We start from the raw sequence: 26,464 nt of genomic DNA on the forward strand, positions 1-26,464 counted from the left end.
CTGACCAATCACCGCCGATTAGCGTCACGCAAAGGAGTGGTTTGGAAAAATGAGTCGTTGTACAAATCATTTGGGAGTCGGTGAGCAAATCAGTTAAAAATAAATGCATATTACAAGACAAATAAAGTGTTTTTTATCCTTGCATGCATGTTAAACTGTTTTTGGGAACAACTAAAACAAAAATAGGAACATTTCAAATGCTATGATAGGGAATCTTTAATAACATCAGGTTTTCATCGACAGAGTAATGGTGACTCAACATTAATTTTGCATTGAAATTTCGATATCAACCATAATGATGATTCAGATGGAAAAACAATGTTTATTCAATGTTGGCTTGCTGTCTGGGGTGACAGTGTGTGTCTTAACCACATTTGCTGCTGCAAAGAAAGACACCTGATGATAACAAGCAGAATCATTAAAGGAAAGAGAACTGACTTCGAGCCATTACACATTATTGCACATACTATTACCAGTTTGACTTTATTTCTGCTATACATCTACACAAAAGAGAATAGATTTTTTTTAAGAATAGTGTTAAACAGAATGAGCGAAAAACGACTAAACAACTCAATTCTTGAATGTTTAAATTAGTGCTGCCGAACCGACATATACAGTAGCTTCTATAAGAAAAAACTCATGAATATACTAAAGCTTTACTCTAACTAGATATAGCATTCATTTAATGTTGACATCCTAGTAGTCAGCAATTTGTGAATCTATCTTTGCAAACACAAAGTCCTTGGATGTACACACATACACACTCACTCTCACACACACTACACCATATTGGAAATAATTGTGTGCATGCATATTTTAAATGCTTCTTGCAATGATGCATTAAATTGAAACATTATTGCATTAGATATACACTAGCAAGTAGATGCCCTAAAAGCTCCTTTACAGGCAACAAGTTTGTGTGTCTGACAGCCGGTGGTTAAATCTGACACAGTGACAGTGAGGAATCAAACACACCAAATCCAGCATAGAGGGGTTCAGTGAATGTGGTGTTGAATGTGTGTAAGTGTGTGAGTGTGTGTGTGTCAGAGACGCTGTAGAAGGACAGAGTGCCGGCCGGCACGTCCAGATACACTCCTACTCTGTTAGGAAAGGGTGATGGGACCGGTATGGAATTGTTCACATTATTGTGCCAGGAAGTAAATCCATTAGTTGAACAGTACAGACTCCAGGATTTGTCACTGCATCCAAACCAACAGTCATTCCCTCCTTTCCGGCTGATTCCTTTATACGTCACTGCTATATCTACCTTAAATCCAGTCCATTCAACCTCCCAGTAACAGCGTCCAGTCAGCCTCTCTCCACACAGAACCTGCTCAAAGCCACCAAATCTGTCTGGATGATCAGGATACGACTGCTCCTTTTTAGCATGTGTTGCTTTCTTCTTCTTCTCAGACAGAGAGAGTTTAACATGTGCTGTGTTTGGATCCAGTGTGAGATCACAGGCATCTGAACACAAGAAGAGAGATTAGGACAACACGAAGGAAGAGTGTAAAAAAGATTGAAGTGTTTGCAATGTGACTATTTAGATAAATACACGAGTGTGTGTGTGTGTGTGTGTGTGTGTGAGTGAGTGAGAGAGAGAGACCTACATTTTCTCAGTCCTGGTGTGATTCTAAAGGGGTCTCCATGGTCCACACTACAGAGAGACAAATATAAACCAAAACTGTTTCATTAAAAGTGTGCATAAAGATATAGCAGTCAGCAATTTAAAATTAATGAATAATTATTTATCTAAACAAGTCACTCATTTAGGGAAAAAGATATAGGAAGCCAAAAAATGAAAGAAACAATATAGTAAAATCTATTAGCTACAGAGCTCCAAAAACAGATCCGCTCAACAAACCAACAGCCTCCAGAAGATAGTGAAAATAAAGTCAAAACCAAGCGACTAAACAACTATAGTGTTTAAATAGATTTAACTCTCACAAGAGCACATTTGATTCTGTCAAGGTTTTGATTTATTCCCTAACATATACTTTATGCATGTGACAATGATCTTTTAAGTGTGCAGAAATATGTCTAGTTTCAAGCGATCTGAAGGCAGGGTTGCCAGGTCCCAGAAAGATTTCCAGCCCAATATCGACTCAAAAAAAAAAAAAAAAAAAACAACCAGGAAAAGGACTGAAAACTAGAAAAATAAATTCACCGTCCAATCATAGTTGACAGCTACGGTGCTCCCATAAAGGCCCTTATAAATAAATATTTTTGATCAATATATACATTTGTCAATATATCAATTTTACATAACCCTTTTGCGAATACTGAGACTCGTTTTTTCATGCAAAAAAATAAATAAAAAATTTGACAATTTCCTTAAGAACTGTGCACACAAGTGCAACAATGGGTTTTTGTGCTGTTTTCAAGCCAAAGTCATAAATAAGATTGGATTCAAGTTTCATGTTCTCGATAAATTAATTCTTGATTTTTTTTATTTCTGTTTTTGCAAAGTAGGCTACATCATCAATGCTGGTATCATTAGTAATCTTGCATCAAACTCCCTTGATACATACTTGAGTATCTCCAGTTTATAGTTTGGATCCTTCAGTTTGTCGGAGAGCAGCTTGACTCCTGATTCTCCAGGGTGATTGTAGCTCAGATCCAGCTCTCTCAGGTGTGAGGGGTTTGAACTCAGAGCTGAAGACACATAACCACAGCCTTCCTCTGTCACCATACAGCCGGACAACCTACAGACACACACACACACAGTCAATTAAATTAGAGATTAGGCATTGCAAATTTGCGTTTTCACATGTTAACATGCTTCTAAATGGACCTTTTTAAAGAAAGAGATATCCAAGTATAAATATGGAGAGGGTCTGATGCAATTCTTTGCAAACTGGTGAAGTTGCCACCAAGGAAGTCTAGACCACCCTCGATCAGTGTGATAATTTCTCCATTGTTGTGCTCAAATCACATTTAACACTAAACATCCCTAGCTTAAATAAAAATGACGGGTCATCCAAAATGTCTATTATCAAATATTACACACATCAGTATCTCCAGCTTAGAGTTAGGACTCTTCAGTGCATCAGAGATCAGCTTCACGCCTGAATCCTGCAGGTCATTGTTACTCAGATCTAGCTCTCTGAGGACACAGTTTGAGGATTGTAGAGCTGATGACACAATTTCACACAACTGACCCGTGAGATTACAGCCAGCAAGACTGAAAGGGAGAAAAATGCAAGAAATAAATTATGAACCCTCATTTCAAAATCACAAAGAGAACATTCATTCAAATGAAAATGAAATTTAAAACTGAGTAAATTATACTCAGATATAAATGACTTGAAACAACAGCAGGAACTTAAAACTTATGGATTGAACACTCACAGAGCTTTCCTGCAGTTGATCACAGCTGGTATCAGTCTTCTTCTGCCCTCATCTGATGTGTTGTATTTGTTGAGGTCCAGCTCATCCAGCACCTCCTCTGACATCTGAAGCATGTAGGCAATTGTTGAGCAGTGAGCAGGAGAGAGTTTCTTCTCTGAGTGTTTGTCTGATTTCACAAACTCCTGAATCTCTCTGGACAGAGTCTGATCTTTCACTTCCAGCAGACAGAGGAACAGATTGATGGATCTTTCAGTGGAGAGTCCATGTCCATCGTTGATCTTCTCTTTAATGTACTGTGTGGTTCTCCTGATGCTCTCTGAGCTGTTCTCTGTGTGTGTCAGTAGGTCCTGTAAGAGTCTCTGATTGGACTCCAGTGAGACGCCCAGCAGGAACCGCAGGAACAGATCCAGATGGCCATTCTCACTCTCAAGGGCTTTATCTACTGCTCCTCTAAGCAAATTATGCATTGAATCAAAAACCTTGAGGGTCTCCACAGTGCTTCCATAGCAGTAAAACACATGGAAAGCAGCGAGAAACTCCTGAACGCTCAGATGAATGAAGCTATAGACTTTCCTCTGATGAATCACAGATTCCTCCTCAGTGCAAATCCCAGAATGCACTGAGGCGTCAGTGACGTCTATGCCACTCTCAATCAGGTCCTCCTCATAGAACATCACATTGCCCTTCATCAGCTGATGGAAAGCCACTTCAGCAAGTTTCACAATCACTTCTCTGTTGGACTGCAGGAGTTTCTCTGGATCTCTCTCTTCATACTTCTGATTCCTCATGTTGATCTGAATCAGCAGGAAGTGGATGTACATTTCAGTCAGAGTTTGAGGGATTTCTGCACTCAGATCTTCTTCCAGGAGCTTCTGAAGCACAGTGGAGGAGATCCAGCAGAAGACGGGTATGTGGCACATGATGTGGAGGCTTCTTGCTCTTCTGATGTGTGAGATGATTCTGCTGGCTTGATGCTCGTCACTGATTCTCTTCCTGAAATATTCCTCCTTCTGAGGCTCATTGAATCCCTGAATCTCTGTCAGACGGTGGATGTATTTGGAGGGGATCTGATTGGCTGCTGCTGGTCTGGAGGTGATCCAGATGAGAGCCGAGGGAAGCAGATCTCCTTTAATGAGGTTTGACATCAACACACCCACTGATGAAGTCTCAGTCACATCAGAAACTTTCTGAGTGTCTGAAAACATCAGTGTGATTCTGCTTTCATCCAGACCATCAAAGATGAACACAACTCTACACTCCTCATACATCTTTGAGTCCAGATCTTGAAGTTCAGAATGAAAGTCCAGCAGAAGTGTGTGAAGACTGTACTGATGATCTCGGATCAAGTTCAGCTCTCGAAATGAAAGCACAAACATGAAATCTACATCCTGGTGGTCTTTTCCCTCGGCCCAGTCCAGAATGAACTTCTGCACAGAGACGGTTTTCCCGATTCCAGCGATGCCTTTAGTAAGAACAGTCTTGATTTGATATTTCTCCTGGCGTCCTGGTTCAGGAGAGGCTTTAAAGATGTCATTGCAGAAGATTGGAGTGTCTTGTGAGTGTTGTGTTTGGGCTGTTTTCTCCATCTGTAAAAACTCATGTTCTTCTTTCACTCCTTCTCTCTCTCCCTCTATGATGTAGAGCTGTGTGTAGATCCTGTTCAGGAGGGTTTGGTTCTCTTGGAATTTGTTTCCCTCAAGCAAATTCATATACTTGTTCTTCATGCTGGTTTTGTGCTGGTTTTTGACTCTCTGCAGGTCTCCAGTCTCCAGTGTGTGTGTCTGGAGGACTGCTTCAGTTTTCTTCTGCCCGATATGAGTCTGATAGTGGGATGTGGAGGATTTCACAGATCTGATCAGATCATGCATCTTCCACCTGCTATATAAAGAGCGGTAACAACACAATTGCAGTCATTACAATTACTTGGTGATCATCAGAAATATATTTCTAAACAGGGATTTGACAGTGCAGTAGGGATAATGCAACAAAAGAATGCTCAAAAAAGCTTTGTAACAATAATCTTAATATCAATTGAATAAGGTATATACTTCTAATAAGTTTTGGGGTAGGGTAAATATTTATACTAACAGAGGATCTGGGGTCTTTGTTCCATTACTGAATTCAGGGGTTGTCACCATGGACCATTCACTTATAGACACACTGCTGGGTTGTGAAGACACTGATCTATTTTTCTGGCTCCTGTTGATACCAACAACAGACAAGCAAAAATATATTAAATGGATGCATATGTGAAGTACAGCAGTTATTGGGTTCATTTTCAATGCAAAGGTCCTTGAACATTGAGTTTGAAATTTTCATATGCGTTTTTTTTTCCGTATTTGTCATTCGGTAGCTCTTCTTAATTGTCAAAACACCTCTCAAAATACCCGATCCGATTTTTTTTTGTGACGGACGAAGGTTTTGGAAGCAGCGTAAATGTGATTGACATAACAAGAGGTTGTATTTATTTTTTAACATGCAAAAATTTCGGACGATAATTTTGGACTCAAGGCAAGGACTTTAAAGTGTAATAATGTAAGCTGTTTTTAATGTTTGATAATGACCTGCTTTGTTATATTCAAGTGATACATTGTGTTTATGTGTGGGGGAAGCCAGTAGCTTATCTATGCCATTTTTGAGAAGTAACAGAGATTTAGATGTTGATGTTTTATTGAAAATGTCACCATTGTTGAGATTCATATGCTATGAATCTCAACTATATCGGTGTGTGTATAAAATATTTTTTCCCACAATGTATTTTTAAATTCACAATTCAGAATGTCTGATCGGTGCAAGACATTACCGATAATAATTTATTAATAACAAATAACCATTTTTAGTTAGTGATGTAGGGATGGAAAAATTAAGCACTGAGGCTTTTCCCTGAATGTTTCTGGAAAAGATATGAAGCATCAAGACTGTCGAAAACAGAGCCATCTTGTGGCAGGTCAAGTTTATAGCAGCCATGTTTATGAGCAGCTGAGTGCGCAGCGCTCAGTATGTGTGTGCGCGTGTATCTGTGTGTGTGTGTGTGTGTGTGTGTGTGTAAGTTACGCTCAGCGCAGCTTCTAGGTCTTCAATGTAAATTTTTTTTAAATATGTGAAATGTTTGTCGCTGTTATTGGAGTTGTCATAAAGAATAGAGCGTCTTGTAGTACTGCAGTGCTTTATCAATATGTTTATGCGTTATGCTCACAAACAATAACTGACTGGGTCTGTCATCTGACCAATCACCGCCGATTCGCGTCACGCAAAGGAGTGGTTTGGAAAATGAGTCGTTGTACGAATCATTTGGGAGTCGGTGAGCAAATCAGTTAAAAATAAATGCATATTATAAGAAAAATAAAGTGTTTTTTATCCTTGCATGCATGTTAAACTGTTTTTGGGAACAACTAAAACAAAAATAGGAACATTTCAAATGCTATGATAGGGGCTCTTTAAGATATCCGCTCCAAACATGTCAATGCTCATGCAACGAGTCAAATATGTGTTTCCACTTGCTATAATCACTTTAATGCATGGCCCCTTTAAATCGCACTCTCCTCCCAGATCTGGTAGTTGGATGAACTGGTTCCGGTAGGGTCAATTAGATTCGCGCCAGCCGTGAGAGTGAATGGCTGCGGTGAGTGAGTGCTCCATGAGTAAAACATATAGTGATAAATGTATAACCATTTTATGGGTTCATACAGAGTTATATATGTGTTTAGATGTATGCTATTTGATTTGTGCTTGTGCACTGTTGTATGTATTGTAATATTAAGTTTAATGTACACCTCCATTATAGAACACCACAAGGGATTGCAGAAATTGATCACCGCTGTTTATATTATTCAACAGGTACAGTTCACGAGTTTCAAATGTGTGTATTATAACTGTTTGTATAGTTTATGTAAATGAGTAATTAGATTCGCGCCAGCCGCGAGAGTGAATGGCTGCGAACACCACGAGGGTGATTGCTGAAACTGATCAACGCTGTTCTATATTATTCAACAGAATAAAAAGCCATCAGAAAGCTTGATTTGGTGTCCGTCTTGAGTTAACAACACAACGCAGAGACAACACTGTTAGACTCATGATCATTTTTGTTTGAATTTCTTTTTCTGATAATTTCCAGCTAATTACTCCTTTACATCAGCTCTCTCAAAAATACAAACATGTTGCTCACATATTATAATAGCCCTGTTTGTGCTAATTATAGTGTCATTTCACCTGTGCCATTAATGTGTTTGTAAGCAACTGAAACAAATGTCAGGGCATGTCAGAACGTCTCAAGGACCCCAAAAACACCTTAGACCCCAGAGGGATAAAGAAGCGGTTCCATGACAAAATTTTAAAGTGATTTTGTGTCTCACTCACCAACTGCAGGTGTCTGGAATGCACTGCAAGTGTGTAAGAGGCAAAAATGGCTAGTGTCTTACCTGGGGTCAGAGGTCACTGTTGCATCACTGAAGTCAAAATGCAGATTCTTCATGGTTTGATAACATCCTGATACCGAAGATGGAGAACTCATTTTTGATGTAGAGTCCTTCTTATCCTCACAGAAACTCATTTTTGGGGCCGCGTCTTCCTTGTCTAATTTCTCAAAAATAGGGTTGAGAGATTAATTTAATACCTATAAACACAGTTTTAAAAAATATTTAGTTAAAAATAAAAGTAAACAGACATTTATCAGTAGTTCCGTAAACCAGTCTTTATTGTTGGAATTCAAGTTTGTGTAATTGTGTGTTATGGTAAATGGTAAATGGACTGCATTTATATAGCGCCTTCATAGACCTAATGGCCACCAAAGCGCTTTACATATTGCCTCACATTCACCCATTCATACGCTCATTCACACACCGACGGCAGTGTCAGCCATGCAAGGCGCCAGCCAGCTCGTCGGGAGCAGCTGGGGTTAGGTGTCTTGCTCATGGACACCTCGACACTTGGCCAGGTGGAACCGAGGATTGAACCACCAACCTTTCGGTTCGTAGACAACCCACATGAACCACTGAGCCACTGCCGCCCCGTGTTGTAAAAAGCTCCTGAGAGACAGCAGTGCAGTATAGATCATTGGTTTACAATTACAGCTAAAGTTCAGTGCAATGCAAGTTAAACTCAAGACAACACAATGTAGTTGGGTATACATCAAGTTTGTCCAATCTCTCCCTATCTGTTCTTATTGGCAGCTCAACCCTCAATAGACCATCAAGCAAAGCAATCTTGTAGGTAACTCAATTCCTGAAGGGAGGTGATCATCAGCCACCACTCTCTTCTTAAAAAATAGTGATCAAGTAGCAGTATCTCTAGGGGTAATTGATGCATTCTCTAAAGCTTCTGGTTTATACAGTAATATATCTAAGTGTGAGTTATTATCTATTGCAGAGTGTGATATTTCATCTACTGTGTATTCCTGTCAGAGAAAAGATCACATATTTAGGAGTTGTAATAGCTAAGAATCAAGCTACACGATGTTCTGATAATTTTATTCCTGCTATTGATAAAACCTGTAAAAACTCATTCAGTGGCTCTAAAGAAATATTTCATTAAAAGGCAGGGTCTTGCTTACTAAAGCTGAAGGGTTATCTATTAACATATGCAGCATTAGCTCTACAGTTGGACAATACAAAGTGTAAAATGATTGATAATCTTATATTCAATTTTGTTTGAAGAAATTGTACCCACAATATTAAAAACTAATGAACACATATGAAAATGGAGGTCTAAATTTTCTTGATTTTAAAACTTTTAAAATTTTAATTGGATGAAACACTTCTTAAAATGCCCCTCCTAAATTTGGAACTTTATCGCGAATCATATTTTCTCCCAGCGACCAAGCTTCTTTAGCTATGCAATTATAACATTGATAAACGACCTGGAAAGCTCTCTTCATTCCATAAACAAATACTTCTGGCTTGGTCTCTTATTTATAAACACAATTTTCACCACACTCATATTTCATCTGGAACTATTGAAATATTCCCTAGAAATACAAGTCCTTATTTTTTCAAAACTGGCATGATAACAATATTACATTAGTATGTACTCTTTTTAATGAAGATGGGTGTATACATTTGGTGAATTCCTGGAAAATTTAATTTACCTGTCACGCCTAGAGAATTTGCCATTGTTTTTGATGCTGTTCCCACAGGTGTTGTTGCACTGTTTAGAGGTTTCGAAAGCTCTTTGTTTGCAACCCCACCTATTCTTCAGCCCACTCAAATAATGGCGGCCAGGTGATATCTAGTTCCACATTCAATAGGTCCATTTGTGCTCTCTTTCAGAAAAATGTTGTTACCAAATCTTATGAAATTAGGTTAATTACATATGTGAACATACAAATAATAATATTACTAATGATGCTTCTAATTTCATCAATCACAATGCATTTGTGTAAAAAAAAACAAAAAATGTTTATTTTTGTTGTTACCTGATTTAAAAATATCTGAATAGGCAAAATATATATTTTTAATGATTATATAATATTATATAAAACAAACTATTATTATTATAGGCTTTATAAATATAAAATCGCAGGATATCAGAAGTTATACGTCGTCAACGTTTCTGCCATTTGGGTTAGATTCTAATGTCGAAACATAATGATTTGTGTAAAGAAGAACATGAATGGCAGAAAATTGTGATATCACTGTAGGTAATATGAAGTATCCGTTCTGAACTTACCAGCATATGCGACCGGTTAAATATCCACACAGTTGACCGGTTTAAAGCCTCGGAATGGCATCTCTTCTCTTCCGTCTCTTTTCCCAAGAAGGGATAATTGTCTACAGGCTGGAGCAACGGGCGTGCCACAAGGTTGGCAAGGAATGGGGTGTGGGTGTGCGTAAGGGCCGTTTCTCAATATGCGTTCTTGTCTGTTCTTGTAAACTTGTTAAAAGTCATCAGTCACTACTGTTCCAATTCAAAGCTCACACCTAAGTCCAGTTCAAATCCCCGGATGTGTTCTTGATCCTTATTACTGCAAGTTGATGCTTTTATTTAAGTTATTTAAAAGAGATAAAAGTAGTTTAGAAATGTGTATGTATATTGTTTTCACAGGTATACAAGTGTGATTTAAAAAACTAGGTTAGGAGATTTTTTTTTTTTTTGGTTTGTTTGTGGACGTTGTTTTTATGTCGGATGTGGACGAGGCTCGGAGTGTTTTTAGTGTTGATGACCAAGCCATAGCAATAAAGGCTTTTTAACTTTTCTAAAGAGGGTTCGTTCCTGTTTATTTTTACATTTTAAAGGCCGTTTTAAAGTGAGCAAAACTGGATTTTCCTAATAACAAAAACAAATTTCTACTATAGGCTAATAACGTATTTCTTTTGGAAAAGTCATATAGCCACATTTGAATGAAGAAAGACACATTTTTCTCGCATTTCTAATGGAAGTAAACAGCATTACATCATTTAAATATCCATTCGGATAAGCTGGGATTATATAGACGAATAGGCTACACAAATAACAAGATATTTTTTTGTACATTCATTGTTTGCATAGGAGCATAAGTATTAAAAAGCAACTTTATCAGTTTCAACATAACTAACTTTCTCAGCCTCCCTCGCTTTATTAGATTAAAAACCTGAGATTATGCTATTTGATTAAAAACGAGAGTCCAAGTTCTGTCATTCATGCTTTCATAAAATAGGTTTAATCGAAAACTATAATATAAAATATAATTTTTAATCTCAACTTTAGTTTGGTATATGTGCACAGGGTTTGCAGCATGAACCAGGAATAACCTCTAAAACACATAAAAGGAGATTATGTTTTTTTTTTGTTTTTTTTTAAGTGTGATACATTTCATTCTGTTCTTCAATAAAACGTGAGGATCATCTCAAATCGTTTTACACTAGAACTCGAGTGCTTTTAGTGGTTGCGGCCCGCGCGCTCTGATGTGGGACGGACAGGATAAAAGAGAAAGTGAAACCTCCAAACTAAAGCACAAAGACAGAGTCTACACGAACCCTTGATCACCTGAGACGTGAGTAGAGCATCATAACTCACTTTAAACAATTATTTCAAAACTAGTTTAAATATTTTTTATTTGTTTATTTTTTGCCACGAAAAGGATGGTGAAGAAAAAATATGAGATGGAACGTGGTAATTGCGTTCCTCGCAAATGTTTTGCGTTCTTCCGTAAAAAAAAAAAGGAACTTTGCTGTCTCTCGCAAAGAACACAAACGTTTTGAGAGCAACAGTTTTTTTTTGTTTGTTGTTTTTTTGTTTTTTTGCGAGAGAATTTGCCAAATAATTTTCCACCACTACTTGGCCCTAGGGTTTCCGTGTTTACTCTCAGAAAAAGGTAGGCTACAAAAGCATTGGGGTGGTGCCCTTTCACCGTGTACACGTTTGTAAGAACATTTTTAAAGAGTTCATTTAAAAATGGGTTAATACCGTCCCAGTGTCAGCTTTTGTACCTTTTTTTCGTAGCTGTTCTGACGAACAAGGTCCTAGTTTAGCCTGTGTAAGTCTGCAACAGTACAAGTGCAAGTCTGCAACAATTAGTCTTATAATCCTGATAAAATAATTTATCTGTAAATAATATTTATGTCACCCGCATTCTTCTTTGAAACATCGTCCTCATTAATAGGCTAATCTGAGTGTTTCACTTGTTGTGCCACATTGTTTCTGCGTGAGCGCGGGGCGGCAAATCAATGCCTAAAGAACCGAGGGCGCAATACAAGCCCTCGCGCGCGCAAATGATCATGTGTAAGTCATTTTAACACACAAATTATGTCATTTAAAAAAAATAAATAAAGCGAAAGGGGCAAATGTGAAAATATGTATAATTAAAAAAAAATAGTCGAGTATACGCCTTATTCACGGCAGCGCCATCTTTGATTTTTAATGAGAATGAAAGCGAGGCTGTGAGGGATAGTCATGCATCTCTTCAATGGGCTGTATTGTTATTTAATGTGTTTTCGGATTGTTCTGCTCATGAAACACTGGAAAAATATCTTTCCAAGAAATGTCAGTTGACAAAAAACTCCCGACAATGTAAGCTGTGGTAAATTGTAAGTATCCTAATCTAGGAGTTTATTCAGCTTTTTACAGCGGATGCCATTGGAAACATGCTAAGTCTATCCCTCACAGCGTCACTTTCATACCTGGCATGGCGCTGCTCTGAAGCATGCATGTGCACACAAAGACAGTGTTTCAAGCTCAATGACTGGAGTGGACAGACTCACATTTTGAAAGCTATCACAAACTTCTTTAAGAGCAAAATTAGTGTAGGCCTACTTTTAACTTGTCCTTTTTCTTCCAGTGACACAAAATGGCCGTCACTAAAATAAAAGTGGTGTTGATTAAGGAACTCCAGAAGCTTCGAGATGAAGACCTCGATCAGTTCATCTGGCACCTGTTGAATCCTATGACAGAAGACATCACGCCTATTCTTCCAGCAAAGCTTCAGAAAGCTAATCGTCGTGATGTCGTGGATTGCATGGCATCGCAGTACTCTACTGATGCTGGCAATATTGCAGTGCAAGTGCTGCGATGCATGGAGAAAAATGATCTCGCAAGCAAACTTGAGGGAAAACTTCAGGAAGGTAAAGAATAACAATTTATACAGGTTTAAGATTGAATAGAAGTCATCATTATGAAAAAATGAAGAACTGTACAGTAAATTATACAGTTATGTTAAACATTTTGCTTATACAAATGTGTGTTTATTTTATGCATTTGTAGTGTTTGATCTAAGCTCTTATGCATTCTGATATTATCTCCGTGTCTGTCTATCAGTTCCAGAGGATGTTCCTTCTGGAGCGAGAGCTTCATCCAGTGGGACACCGGCACCGGCTCAGGCTGCTGGAGTTAATATGAGCATATCATCCAATGGAGGAACCGTAAAGGCCCCTGTTGTTCATGGTTGTAATTTTACAGGCCCGGTAACCTTCAACTAATGCTCAAGGATCTATCTATCTATATCTATCTATGAGCGCCAACTGAAAATCCACAGAAGAATACAGATCTACATGGGAAATCTCAGAGTCAAAATAAGATAGGCTACACCGGTGTTTTGACAGATGAGAAGTTTGTTATGTATCATCTTTTTATTATTTTAATTAATTTTAGGCTACTCTAATTCATTTTATAACTGTATCATGTCTCTTTTAATTCCTTTTATGTAAGGAATAATTGACAACATCCCGTTGAATTATTAGAAAAATAACACACACCCGAGGTGGTAATGGGGTCACGACGCGATGTGAGCATTATTTTTCTAATTATTCAACGGGATGTCGTAAATTATTCCGCTTATAGTACAGTTACCACACCTCGAAACATTGTTCAGATTATGTATTTCAAGACGTTTGTCAAAGTTTTTATCATAAAACTGTAGATGTGCTTAGCGACGGGAACGCTAAGCCACGCCCAATGTTTATACGCGAGTTGTCCGTGGTTGCTGAAGTATACTCAGTAAAGTAAGTGAACATGCAAAGTGAGTGTCTGTCGTTCTTCTTCCCGAGTCAGCCGCCTATTGGCGACGAGGATTGAAAATTATTTTAGAGACTGTAAATTGTAGAGAAACACTGTACATTTAGATTTAGATTTAACATTAGATTTAGCATTTAGATTTAACATTTAATATCTGAAGAGTTCAGATGCAAAAGCCTCTATAAGTGCCATTTGAAATTTTGTTCTAGAATGACCATTTTTATCAAGCTTGTATATTTAAGTTCAGTAATTTCACTTAAATGACAATTAATAGGTAATCTTCACTGCCATTTAAGTGAAATTACTGAACTTATATATACAAGCTTGATAAAAATGATAATTTTAGAAGAAAATTTTAAATGGCACTTAGAGGCTTTTGCATCTGAACTCTTCATTTAGATTTAACTATTTAAAATATATTTAAGTTGACAAATATTGTTGTAAATGTGCTAAAAAGTGACCGTCAAAAATGTGCAGTTTTTTAAACATTGTTTGAAGCTAAATGTGACAAAATGTTGCTGTTATTTTCAGCGTGCGTAGCTTTACGTTTGTCGCCCCATAGTATTGCAAAATTAAATGTATGTAAAATTATTATCATGTCACATGTGGCATTGTATTTAATTTGACAGAAGAAAAAAGATAGTAACACCAGTGACACAATGAATCACCAATGACATGCATTAGACCAAACATTATTAATTAGATGAGACTAAATTGTTACATTTGGCATCTAATCTAGCTTTGAATAAAGTTTATCTATAAATGGGAGTCACTGGTGTGGTGTTACATAAGAAAGGTGACACCAGTGACAATTTTCATGAAAAATTCATTTTACAAAATGGCCGCTGCAAGGTATCAAACCACATGTTGTCAATCATAACTAAATTAAGTAGGCTAGTTTAATCCATTTGTATTCTCGTTTTTTTACAATTACCAATAAAGTAGGTTATACCAGTGACTTCAACTAAAAGCTTCATATGAAATCATGAGATAAATGAGAATATTTCTGATAACTGAAAAGAGACAGAGGATTTGGGGCTTTTTTTTTTTTTTTTTTGATATTCCCGAAGGAAGTCAAGTGATGTCATCAGTGTGATTTTTATTTCAAAATAAGAGATTTTAATGGTAACACCAGTGACACAACTCCAGGGGACCACTACTTTCGTTATAAATTTATTAAATTAAATTTTTTATGTCATTTATATATTAGATAGTTATATACATTATTGTATTTTAAATAGTGTAACAAACTGTTATTGAACTGGAAATAAAGCATTTCCCCTCATGACTGTGGGTATAAAATGAAATATTGCCACTTGATGGCTCAATTGTTCAAATAACACATCGTTTTATTTTAAAATGTAAATAAATTGTAATTCTAAAGTGTTTTTTTTAAAGTGTAATATTTAGGGACAGACAAATGGACATTTCCATAGAATGCCCCTTGAGCTGTTTTTTTGTTTTTGTTTTTTGCTGTTTTTGTTTTTTGTTTCTGTATTTTTGTGCTGCGTTGGGTTTTAAAATATTATTCATTGAATAGACATCATTGCTTGTTGGTCTGCGCGCTCGGATGTGGGACGGACAGGATAAAAGAGAAAGTGAAACCTCCAAACTAAAGCACAAAGACTGAGTCTACACGAACCCTTGATCACCAGAGACGTGAGTAGAGCATCATATAATTCACTTTAAACAATTGTTTCAATACTAGCTAGTTTAAAGATTTTTTCTACGAAGCCAATATGGTGAAGAAAAAATATGAGGGATGTTTTTCTTTTTGCGTTCCCCCAAGAAACTTTGCTTTCTCTTGTGTCAAAGAACACAAAAGTTTTCCGACCGAATTAACGCAACAGTTTTTGCGAGAGAATATACAAAATAATTGCCAAATAATCTCTCCGCCATTTGGCCTTATGGGTTCTGTACTATCAGACAAAAAGGTACAAAACTCCACATTGGGGCGGTGCCCTTACAACATGTACACCTTTGTACCTTTATTAGAAGAACATTTTCAAAGGGGACCGTCCCAGTGTCAGCTTTTGTACCTTTTTTTCTGAGAGAGAATGTTCTGACGAACAAAGTCAGTTTATTAGAACTTAAGTAGACAGCAGGCTATAGTGGTATGGCGGAAAATCAATGCCTAAAAGACCCAAGGGCACAACTGATGCTGGCGCGCGCGGTTAATAACTTCCGAGAGAGGATAATCTACACGCGAGGAAACGGGAACTCGCGAGTTCATTCAAACCCTGCGCTCGCGCATGACATCTCCTCTGCTCTGCAGGCAACATAAGCCCGCGCGCGCCCGAATGATCATTCCCCCACGCCCTCGCGCTTCATTTTCTCTCGCCTTATACAGTATAGGCAAAAAAAACAACCAAAAAAACAAAAAACAAAAAAAAAAACAGTAATATTGTGAAATATTATGACGATTTTATTCCTGTGATCAAAGTTGAATTTACAGCATCATTACTCCAGTCTTCAGTGTCACATGATCCTACAGAAATTATTATAATATGATGCTCAAGAAACATTTAGCCTATGATTATTATCCATGTTGAAAACAGTTTTTTACATTTTTATTTCAGGATTCTTTGATCAATAGAAAGTTCAAAAGAACAGAATTGATCTGAAATGGAAAGCTTTTGTCACTACCATTCAAAAGTTTGGGGTCAGTGATAATTTATTTTTGGGGGAAAGAAATTAGAAAATACTTTTATTCATCAAGGATGAGTTAAATTGATCAAAAGTTACAGTAAAGGAAATTTATAATGTTAGAAAATATTATATTTTAAATAAATGCTGTTCTTTTGGACTTTCTATTCATCATAGAATTTGGGGGGGGGGGGTACACGACTGTTTTCAACATTGAAAATAATAATTTATGTTTTTTGAGCATAAAATCAGCATATTAGAATGATTTCTGAAGGATCATGTGACACTGAAAACTGATGTGTAATCAGCAACAGTAATGATGTTGAAAATTCAGCTTTCAAATTACATTTTAAAATATATTAAAATAGAAAACAGTCATTTTAAATTGTCATAATATTTCACAATATTACTGTTTGTCTTTTTTTTTTCTTCATCACATAAAGCAGCCTTGGTGAGCAGAAGAGACTTCATTTAAAAACATAATAAATCTTTTAAAAAAAAATAATAAAATAAAATAAAAAAAACTTTTGACCGGTAGTGTATAGCTATTTCATTAAAAATTACATCACATAACCATAGACGTTGGAACAGGAAAAGGGAGTTACAATAATAAATACGGGAGGAAATGAAGGCATGAATGAGCATCTCCAGTTCTTCTGAGTGAGAGACCACAGACCTCAATTTACTAATATTATGTACTGCAGATGACAAAGGTTCTGCATAATCAGAGGGATAGAGCTGTCTGGCACTACAATTAAAACCGCCATCTTATCTACGTTCAGCTGCAAAAAACTTTCAGCCCTCCAGCTGTTTATGGCATCCAAGAGCCTTGTAAGTTTGGATGACTCATTTGAAGCTGAATGTCATCTGTAGAAGTGATAAGAAATGTTAAAATCACAAATGATCTGACCCAGAGGCAACAAGTATAAAATAAACAATATTGGGCCCAACACTGAACCCTGTGGAACACCACAAAACAGGGGGGATGATACAGAGTGGGAATCACCAATATAGACATCAAAACTTCTATCTGAAAGATATGAGGTAAACCAATCAGGCCACTCCCGATATGCCCACACATTCACCTAATCTCCTAATCATGATATGGTGGTCCACATTATCAAAGCTCTAGAAGTACCAACACTGACCATAGACCTGCGTCCGAGGCCATATGAAGGTCATTATAGACTTTCACCAAGGCGGTCTCAGAGTGTCTCTTCCTAAAACCTGATAGAGAAATTGGAGTTGTTTGCCAAATTTCAAAGACATCTGTAAGTTGATTAGCCACAACTTTTTCAAGAATTTTGGACAACAATGAAACTGGCAGACAGTTCTTCAAAACTGTAAGGTCCAAATTAGGCTTTTTTAATATAGGTTGAATAGTGTCATTTTTAAAATAGGATGGGACACAGTGACAGGGAGTGCTTTTGAGAATAATAAAGATGCACTGTAAAAAATTTCTTGTCAAATTAACAGTAACTTACTGGCAACAATTATCCAGTACTTGCTGTATTTCATTTAACAGTAAAATTACCGTAACACTAACTACAGTACTGTTAAGCATACTGCAAATTAAATAACATTATTTTACTGTAATTTCTTACCATATTAAAGTACAGAATTACACTGTTAATTTTTAATAATACTGTATAGTATGAAATGTTATTGTATTTATTTTATAGTGCTACTGTGTAACCTGTAGAAAATCCGTAGAAATATTATTTTAACTGTTAATGGGAAATAGAAAAAAGAACAATTGAAGCTTTAACTGCACAAGGTTTATTGTGTATTTTCAAACACATTAGTACATTTACATAATATACATTTAAATACATTAATACAATTAAATACATTAATAATAAAAATGTAATATAATACAATAAAAATCATGCATGACAATCATGAACAATTATGCATAAATACATGCAAAAATTATCATGAACAGGTAAATAGAAAAGATTAAAGGGGTGCTATCTGATCAATCTATTAGAAAGATAGTTCATAACAACTCATCCACCCACTCCATGCTGGGGTAAAACAGCTTAAACTAGTCTAAGATTGTCTATTGGTTTGAGATAGACTGTCTAACTGGTCAGTTGCTGATTTTAAAGGGTTTTTGGCTGCTTTCTATCTAAGGGACCAGATTTGCAGGGCTGGGAGACACATATAAACGTATAAACTATAAAAGCTTTGACGAGTAAACCACCAATCCAGATGAGTATAACAAAATGACAAGTTATCCAGTGTCCTTTAAAAAAAATAAAAAATAAACACAAAACAACCTCATCATGCACATGTGCCATGAAAAACTTGCATTACGGTATCAATAATTATTTATATGCAGACTTCTGTTCTAACTTTTGCAATAGGAAGTTTTCTATCCAAGCTTTTATGCAATTAAACCTTAAACTGTACTGTAACGTTTATTTTCACACAACAATTCTAAACAACTTGCAGATAGACAAAATTCACAGATGGATAAAAATCCGTTTAAAATGTTCTCAGTGGGTCAGTACTGGACCAAGGTATAGTAGTAGTAGTTAGATAAATAGAATAATTAAATTAGATTAGATTTACAATTCATCGGTCGTCAAGATGGATAGGGGTCTTCTTAACATGCACAGCTCACACCTGTGGAAAAGGAGAACAGACAAGACAGTTAAAATATAGTACGTTTTTGTTGTTGTTTTGGCTAAACAGCAAAAACAGACAAAATGATGTCTAAAGTGTAATTCACTTAATACTAAAATCTTGTTTGTTGGACTGTTGTTTAAAATCAATTCATTTACGATCACGTGAAAACGTAGGCTAAATCTTGCTTGTGTGATACTAAGTTACATGACTTAAAAAAAGATTGACAAGGCATCGTTCCCTTCAAATGAGTACATGTCAGTTTACACATAGTAAAAAAAAAAAAAAAAAAAAAAAAAAATGATATTATAGCCGACAATACTGTAGTATATGCAGTGAATGGTTCCTACCGGAACACCCCCAGTCAGTTTGTGTAGTTGGTATGACCCGGGTTTTTTTTGTTGTTGTTGATTCTAAGTTCGCTAGTAAAGTGTTCAACTCCCTCGTGTATGTGTCGTTAATGATAACCAAAGATTAACAAAGACCACAACAAATACTGTAAATGTCACACATACACCTTGGGCGCTTTCCGCGGTCCAACTTTATCACTGAGGTAACGTTATAATGGCAGAACGCCAGGTCAGGATTTACACGAAAATAAGCGTGAAAAAATCAATAAGAGGAATCGGCACTTTAATTTTATAACAATAAATCCGAATCCTAACCTTGGATGTCCGATTTCAGGATACATTTATCGATTATCAATTCCTAACCCCTGTAAGTCATAAAATAATGAACGTGCAGGCGCTTCCACCGACTTAACGTGGTAAATAACAAAATGATTAGACCATTTTGACCGTATAAGAGGTTACATATGAAATATATGTTAATAAAATCACATTTAATCAAGTAAGGCTATCAACATAAAAGAAATCCGCGTCTGACTTATACAGACGTTATCGAACATTCCGCGGCCACTTCTTTCTAACGGTAATCTGTTAACTCATATGGTTTGCATAAAAATATGAATTACTAACCAGATGTATGGCGAAAACGTTGCCGACCGACAGCGACGCGATGCACGGCCTGCGTGTTCTTACAGAGGGAAGGGAACTGAAGAGTTCTTCATAAAATGGCAGCTTGTTGTGGTTATTTTTCGCGGTCATTTCGTACTAATGTATTTGAATTTACAGTAACATCCCAAATGGCTACATTGAAGAGTAGCCTATCATATACATATTATATTAAAATGTCTAGAATATATTAAATTGAATATAGAAATCGTGGTCAGCTATTCTAAATAACTTTAAAGTTATTATTAGCTAGAATCCGTTTGCATACACATTATAAGAATTATTACTTACCAGATGAAGAAGTTGCAGGTCGGCAGAAAAGACAGCAGCACCACTGACACGACAGAGAAACTCTTCCAAAGTCAAATATGCTCTCATGCACACCCCACTGACATAAATTATGTCATAAATTATGACTGTTAATGGTCAACCAGTGCTACATTTTTATTTTAAATGTAAGAATAACATTAGTAGGCTAGCAATTTTACCCGTGGAACTGTTTGTGGTGTTTTTCGCGGTCAATTGCACTGCTGTATTTAGATTAACAGTAACTGATAATTTCCCAGAATGCATTGCAATTCTACAGTAACATACTGTCAACTGTGTGCACAGTACATAACTGTTGAAAAAACAATTTAATACTGTGAAAACAACTAAATCTACTGTAACTTACTGTACATAGATTATACAGTAAGAAACTGTTGAGAAAAACAGTATAATCCTGTGAAAACAACAGAAATCATTTACAGTGTGGTATTATATCCTGTGGACAAGAGGACACATTCATTTTATTAGTCAAACTCAGCAAATCAAGGAGGATGATTGGTTTAAAAGACTGATCATAAAGCAAATAAATACAGACAGAGAAGCGGCTAAGCCAAACACAGGCACCAAAAAAACAAACAAAAAACGAGTGAACGAGGCTGTCCGGTACTGTCTGAAATAGTTAACTCTGTGGCGATGCATGTGCAAAACAGATTTAACTATAAAGTCAATCAGGATACATAACACAGCCTACTATGTTGTGCAAAAGTCTATTGGTTATTTGTTTTTGTCCATTTTGCGATTGCAACTTGCTGTTCATCTTTGCAGTATTTGCACCGTTAAGGTAAATGTCGTCTACAGTAGTTACACACATCAGGCTAAAAAAGTTTCTATTAAAACCAACAATCCGTTAAACACTGTATATATGATTATTGTGACATGCATGAGAGAGAGAAATACACATTTAGGCCTAATGCAGTTACTGAACACTAAAGGGCGTTCACTTCGTCAAAACACTTCACAGTCATACCATGATCATCCGATCCTACCCTATCTCACGACCAATTCGTACGAATTCGTACGAGTGATTCAAAAGTGGCTAATTCGTACTGATTCATACGACCTCACTCGTACGAATTTGTACGATTTGTCTAAACCCACGTGACGGTTATGTTTAGGGGCGGGGTCAGGGGTAGGTCATTCGTACGAATTTTTCATACGAATTGGCTAATTCGTAAAATATGTACGATTTAGCAAAATCGCACTAATTCGTACAAGTGAGGTCGTACGAATTGTTACGAATTAGCCACCTCGTAAAATTCGTACGAATTCCCGTCCGATCAGGTTTTTCGGAGTATTTAGCTGAGCAATATTAACTTTTTATTGAATGCTATACATTTTGAAAGCCATCTTAGGAAATTCTTCAAGAGCAAAATTAGTGTAGGCTACTTTTAACTTGTCCTTTTTCTTCCAGTGACACAAAATGGCCGTCACTAAAATAAAAGTGGTGTTGATTAAGGAACTCCAGAAGCTTCTAGATGAAGACCTCGATCAGTTCATCTGGCACCTGTTGAATCCTATGACAGAAGACATCACGCCTATTCTTCCAGCAAAGCTTCAGAAAGCTAATCGTCGTGATGTCGTGGATTGCATGGCATCGCAGTACTCTACTGATGCTGGCAATATTGCAGTTCAAGTGCTGCGATGCATGGAGAAAAATGATCTCGCAAGCAAACTTGAGGGAAAACTTCAGGAAGGTAAAGAATAACAATTTATAGTGGTTTAAGATTGAATAGAAGTCATCATTATGAAAAAATACATATGAAATTGTACAGTTATGTTAACATATTTGCACATACAAATGTGTGTTTGTTATAAGTAATCATGTGAATATTGTGTAAATGTTTAAATGTTATAGATCATTGCAATAGATCAAACAGAAAATTAGGTTCAAAATATGGGTTGAAGATCTTCAAAGTCTTAATACTGTAGGCAGTCATTCATAACTGCAGACAGATGTAGAGAATGTTGATGTATTGTGATGTGTGTTTTCAGTTCTGCCGTCTGAGACGGTGGACGGAAGAAATGCTTCAGTGTCTGTGGAGGATCATCCCATCCAGTCCGACTGGACGAGACCAAAGAGCATTACTCAAAGCAGCCAAGAGTTTAGGAGCGCAACTCTCAGGAACAACAGAAATAATGCAAGTATCTTGTTTTTGGCGGCCTGTTTTAATTTTAGTTTTAGTCTGGTCAAGCTGTCATTTTAGTTTTTATTAGTTTTAGTCACGTTCATACTCTTCTTAGTCTAGTCAAGTTTCAGTTGACTAAGTCTGACCATTTTAGTCAGAATTATCCATGATTATTTTCGTCTAGTTTTAGTCGACGAAAGACATAGTCTAGTTTTAGTCAATGAGAATTGTATTTTAGTCTCTGTTTAGTAATTATAATATAATTACCTAGTAGTATGACGTATATGACGAAATCAAAATGTTATTTTAGCCAAACCCATCAAACAATCTTATCTTATTATAGCTAGTTATCTTATCAATCAAGTTATCTTATTATAGTATTGATACCTTATAGACTCAAGAATACATCCATACACGGAATGATTTGAATTTACAACATACTTATTTTACCAACCAAACATGTTAGAAGTACACACATGATGAAATTAAAGTTTTTCCAAATGTCTGAATTAAAGGGACAGCGCATGGTTTGTGGTCAGAATGAACACGGATTGGCATGGAAATATAGTAAACTCACCATAAATGCATTTAATTAAATTACACTATTTTACAGAGCCATTTTCTTTTTACCTTTAAAGGTTGTATCAGCGATTTCAGTTGATCACATTCATCTAATCTTTCCTAATGATCCGCCAAGCAGGTCGTCAACAAAAACGCGTCTCTGTAGGCAGACTAAAGAATTATGTCTTTAAGGCTATTTGTATTTTTAAAACAAAAATATTGTTCTCTCATGATATCTAGAAACAAAACTTAAATGACATATAAATCACTTTTTATGATTTATTTTATATTATTATGAATTTTATATTGTTGAACAATCTATATTCACACAATGCATTTATAATCACTCCTTATTTGGTTTAGTCTCAGAGTTCTAACTCTGCTAATACTGATGTTTTCTCAGGTTTATATCCCGAAGGACAAGTCTCAGAGGAGACGTTTAGCTCTGCTGATTACCAACATACGATTCAAGGACTCATCAGGTAACAGGAAAGGAGCCGAGAGAGACCATGACAACATGGAGTGGCTGCTGACGGCTCTGGGATACAGTGTTGAGAAATACACAGATCTAACTGGGGACGTGCGTATAGAGCTAGTGGACTTCTAGTGTGGATATAGAAATGGAGACACATATTTTACAATGCATTATGCATTTCTTTAAAAAAATGTTTTATATTGACAGGAAATAAAGGATAAAGTCAGGATCTTCGCCAGACGTTCTGAACATCGAGACTCGGACAGCACGTTTGTGGTTCTGATGTCTCATGGGAACATAATCAACAATAAAGATGCCATTATAGGTGTCGACTATCCGAAAAACCCCAAGGATTTCTTCTTTGTTGACGACATCTTCTCTCATCTGAACTCAAAGAACTGTCCTGCTCTGATCGACAAACCAAAGGTTATTCTGACCCAAGCCTGCAGAGGAGGTTCGACATGATGCAACTCTGCTCCTCTTATCATACTGATATTTCTCTTGTGCTCTGAATTTTTCCTGGATTTACTGTAATATTATCATGCATATAATTAACCATTTCTCTGTTCAGATCACCCAGGAGGTGTTGAAATACAATCAGACGCCTTTGTGCACTTAGAGAAAGACTTTTTCTGTTTTAAGTCCTGCCTCCCTGGTGAGTGCTAAGAAAAAACACAGATTTCTGATGCAAGATTAATTTACCTCACATTACACACTGTTCATTTTCTTCAGATTCAGAAATAAAGCAACTGTTGTAATTTTTTTTAAGTATGTTACTTTAATATCGATTTACACTTTGAAACAAACATGAACAGACTTTTATGTGCTTTCATCAGTTCACCTTCTTCAAAGTTTGGGTTGCTTTGTGAAGTTCGTCAACCTACCAATGTTTTTCCTCCACAGGTATCAGTGCATACAGGCATCCCGTCGAAGGAAGTTATTTTATCTGTTACATCGTGGATGTGTTCTGTAAACAGGCTCATATTGATGACATCATGGAGTTGTTCAGGATGGTAAATGTTAAAAAATCTCATTTAAATTGCTAAAATAAAATTAAATACTGCTAAACTGAATACAGTCTTGTCACATTTAAATTGGATCTTTTTTATTATAGATCGCCTTACGCATGGAGAAAGATCCACGATTCACAGGTCTGGAAAAACTAATGCCATGTATTGACAGGACGTCCGTTGGCAAGAAACTCTACCTTTTCCCTGGACTCTGAGGATGGAAAATCAGTTTAAGGCAAGACCCCTGAAATCTGCAACAGAAATGTAGAAAGTTTAATAAAAAAGCTAAATAGAACAGAATCTCTAGACCAGTAAACGAGTGTCTTGCCCTTGAATCGAGTTAAAGAGGCATTTACGCAAAAATGCATTCCAAATATATACAGGCATTGCATGCAGTTATCAAGCGTAATCATTTTTCTCTAATGATTTTTTTTTAATATACTTTTCTATTTTCATACTACTATATTTACCAATTAACTGCTAAGGAGTCTCCATCCAAAATTGTTCTACTTCTTCCAGCCGATATCTTCTTCTTCTTTTTATATAACTTTGATAAATGAATCAATAAAGCTTTTATAATCTGTTATCTGCCTTTGTCTCTTGCCTCCAGCATGTGTGTTTGTAGAAGATTTCACGAGTCCGACTCATAATTAATATATCAGACTGAAACTAACAAAAACTAACAAAACTGTCCTGTTGCTCAGAAGCCTCTCAATGCAGACAAACTGTGTTTATAAAACAAAAATATATAAACAAAAAATATCAACAGCCAAATATCTAAGAATTATAGTTTTAATAATTTCATTATAAAATACTAGTGTATAACACAGTGAACCAAAAATGACTTTAGAACATAACACACCTGTTGAGCTGCAGAATATCATCTAAATTGATATTATTTCACAGAAATACTTGATCCTGATTGGTCAGTCGGGATATCATGAGGTCAGTTATTCGTCAGCACTGAATTGGCCTGCCAGACTTAAGCATTTAATAATTAGTTGAAACGTGGTTGACTACCCTGCTGAAAAATCCAGCTAAAACCAGCCAAGGCTGGTTGGCTGGTTTTGGCTGGTCTCCCAGCCTGGTTATAGTTGGTTTATCAGGCTGGTTTTAGAGGGGTTTTGAACACTTTTTCAGCTGGTCAGGCTGGTCTTAGCTGGTCAAGTTGGTTTTAGCTGGTCAGGCTGGTCTTAGCTGGTCAGGCTGGGAGACCAACTAAAACCAGCTACTTCCAGCTTAAACCAGCTAAGACCAGCCAACCAGCCTAGGCTGGTTTTAGCTGGATTTTTCGGATTGTTGACTGAACATCTGATGCAGAGATATATGAGAAACACTTCGGAAGTTTTAAAGTCATCATCTGATTGAATACTACAGGATGTCTTGCAATGTAAACAACTAATGTGAAAACTGAGCGCTGCTAAAGGCTAAAATGAGTCATAAACACTTCAGTATTCTAGCATTACGTACATGTTCTCTCTCTCTCTCCTTCCTCGAGTTGTTCTCTCTCACAGGTGTTCCTCAGGCTCAGATTGGACACAGACGGGACAGGTCCTGGATCTGCTCGAGGTCCAGTGATCATTAACGCACTGACGGCAGAAACTGTGACCACAGCTCAGTAACACAGGCTCTCTGAAGAGATCAGTGCACACGGGACACGACAGCTCGTCCTCAAGAGACATTTGGAGAGAGAAAAGTTTTACTATTATTCACTGCGAACAAAAACTCTTTTAAGAGAAGAGGTCAAGGACGAGGACAGAGAAAACAAACACATCTTTATTTAGTACAGCCTCTCTGCTTGTGAGGAAATGACATGTCAATATCTGATTGGAAGAAAAAGTTGTGGAACAACAGAACGTGTGTAGGCTATGTGAACAACAGGAGGCGCTGTTGGCTCAAAAC

At 36.7% G+C, this 26,464-nt stretch overlaps 3 protein-coding genes across 3 annotated transcripts; 2 read left to right on the forward strand and 1 right to left on the reverse strand.

Moving 5' to 3' along the window:
- Window positions 1-633: 633 nt before the first annotated feature.
- Window positions 634-7,910, reverse strand: LOC120458993 (protein NLRC3-like). The gene is made up of 7 exons (XM_089132684.1): window positions 7,770-7,910; window positions 5,440-5,550; window positions 3,352-5,229; window positions 3,011-3,184; window positions 2,532-2,705; window positions 1,611-1,657; window positions 634-1,467 (listed from the first exon to the last, which is right to left on the reverse strand). The coding sequence occupies exons 1-7, from the start codon at window positions 7,898-7,900 to the stop codon at window positions 938-940; spliced, it is 3,045 nt and encodes a 1,014-aa protein (XP_088988810.1). The 5' UTR covers window positions 7,901-7,910; the 3' UTR covers window positions 634-937.
- A 3,298-nt stretch (window positions 7,911-11,208) lies between these two features.
- LOC120487967 (caspase b) lies at window positions 11,209-13,777 on the forward strand. The gene is made up of 3 exons (XM_039684411.2): window positions 11,209-11,317; window positions 12,602-12,884; window positions 13,078-13,777. The coding sequence occupies exons 2-3, from the start codon at window positions 12,611-12,613 to the stop codon at window positions 13,236-13,238; spliced, it is 435 nt and encodes a 144-aa protein (XP_039540345.2). The 5' UTR covers window positions 11,209-11,317; window positions 12,602-12,610; the 3' UTR covers window positions 13,239-13,777.
- Window positions 13,778-15,323: 1,546 nt separating this feature from the next.
- LOC120487917 (caspase b) lies at window positions 15,324-26,246 on the forward strand. Its single transcript, XM_039684349.2, has 8 exons — window positions 15,324-15,432; window positions 21,802-22,084; window positions 22,383-22,528; window positions 23,481-23,657; window positions 23,760-24,006; window positions 24,124-24,207; window positions 24,456-24,565; window positions 24,667-26,246. The coding sequence occupies exons 2-8, from the start codon at window positions 21,811-21,813 to the stop codon at window positions 24,775-24,777; spliced, it is 1,149 nt and encodes a 382-aa protein (XP_039540283.2). The 5' UTR covers window positions 15,324-15,432; window positions 21,802-21,810; the 3' UTR covers window positions 24,778-26,246.
- The last annotated feature ends 218 nt before the right edge of the window (window positions 26,247-26,464 follow it).

The sequence above is a fragment of the Pimephales promelas genome, chromosome 6, assembly GCF_988280905.1.
Source record: "Pimephales promelas chromosome 6, fPimPro1.hap1.1, whole genome shotgun sequence".
In the NCBI taxonomy this organism is placed as follows: domain Eukaryota; kingdom Metazoa; phylum Chordata; class Actinopteri; order Cypriniformes; family Leuciscidae; genus Pimephales; species Pimephales promelas.

Coding starts and splice junctions, on each gene's coding strand:
- LOC120458993 (XM_089132684.1), bottom strand. CDS start 7,900: ATGAGTTTCTGTGAGGATAAGAAGGACTCTACATCAAAAATGAGTTCT. Junction 2,706..3,010: donor TCTAAGCTGGAGATACTGAT/GTGTGTAATATT, acceptor GTGTGTCTGTAG/GTTGTCCGGCTGTATGGTGA. Junction 1,468..1,610: donor CACACCAGGACTGAGAAAAT/GTAGGTCTCTCT, acceptor TCTTGTGTTCAG/ATGCCTGTGATCTCACACTG.
- LOC120487967 (XM_039684411.2), top strand. CDS start 12,611: ATGGCCGTCACTAAAATAAAAGTGGTGTTGATTAAGGAACTCCAGAAG. Junction 12,885..13,077: donor TGAGGGAAAACTTCAGGAAG/GTAAAGAATAAC, acceptor TCTGTCTATCAG/TTCCAGAGGATGTTCCTTCT.
- LOC120487917 (XM_039684349.2), top strand. CDS start 21,811: ATGGCCGTCACTAAAATAAAAGTGGTGTTGATTAAGGAACTCCAGAAG. Junction 22,529..23,480: donor TCAGGAACAACAGAAATAAT/GCAAGTATCTTG, acceptor ATGTTTTCTCAG/GTTTATATCCCGAAGGACAA. Junction 24,566..24,666: donor TCATGGAGTTGTTCAGGATG/GTAAATGTTAAA, acceptor TTTTTATTATAG/ATCGCCTTACGCATGGAGAA.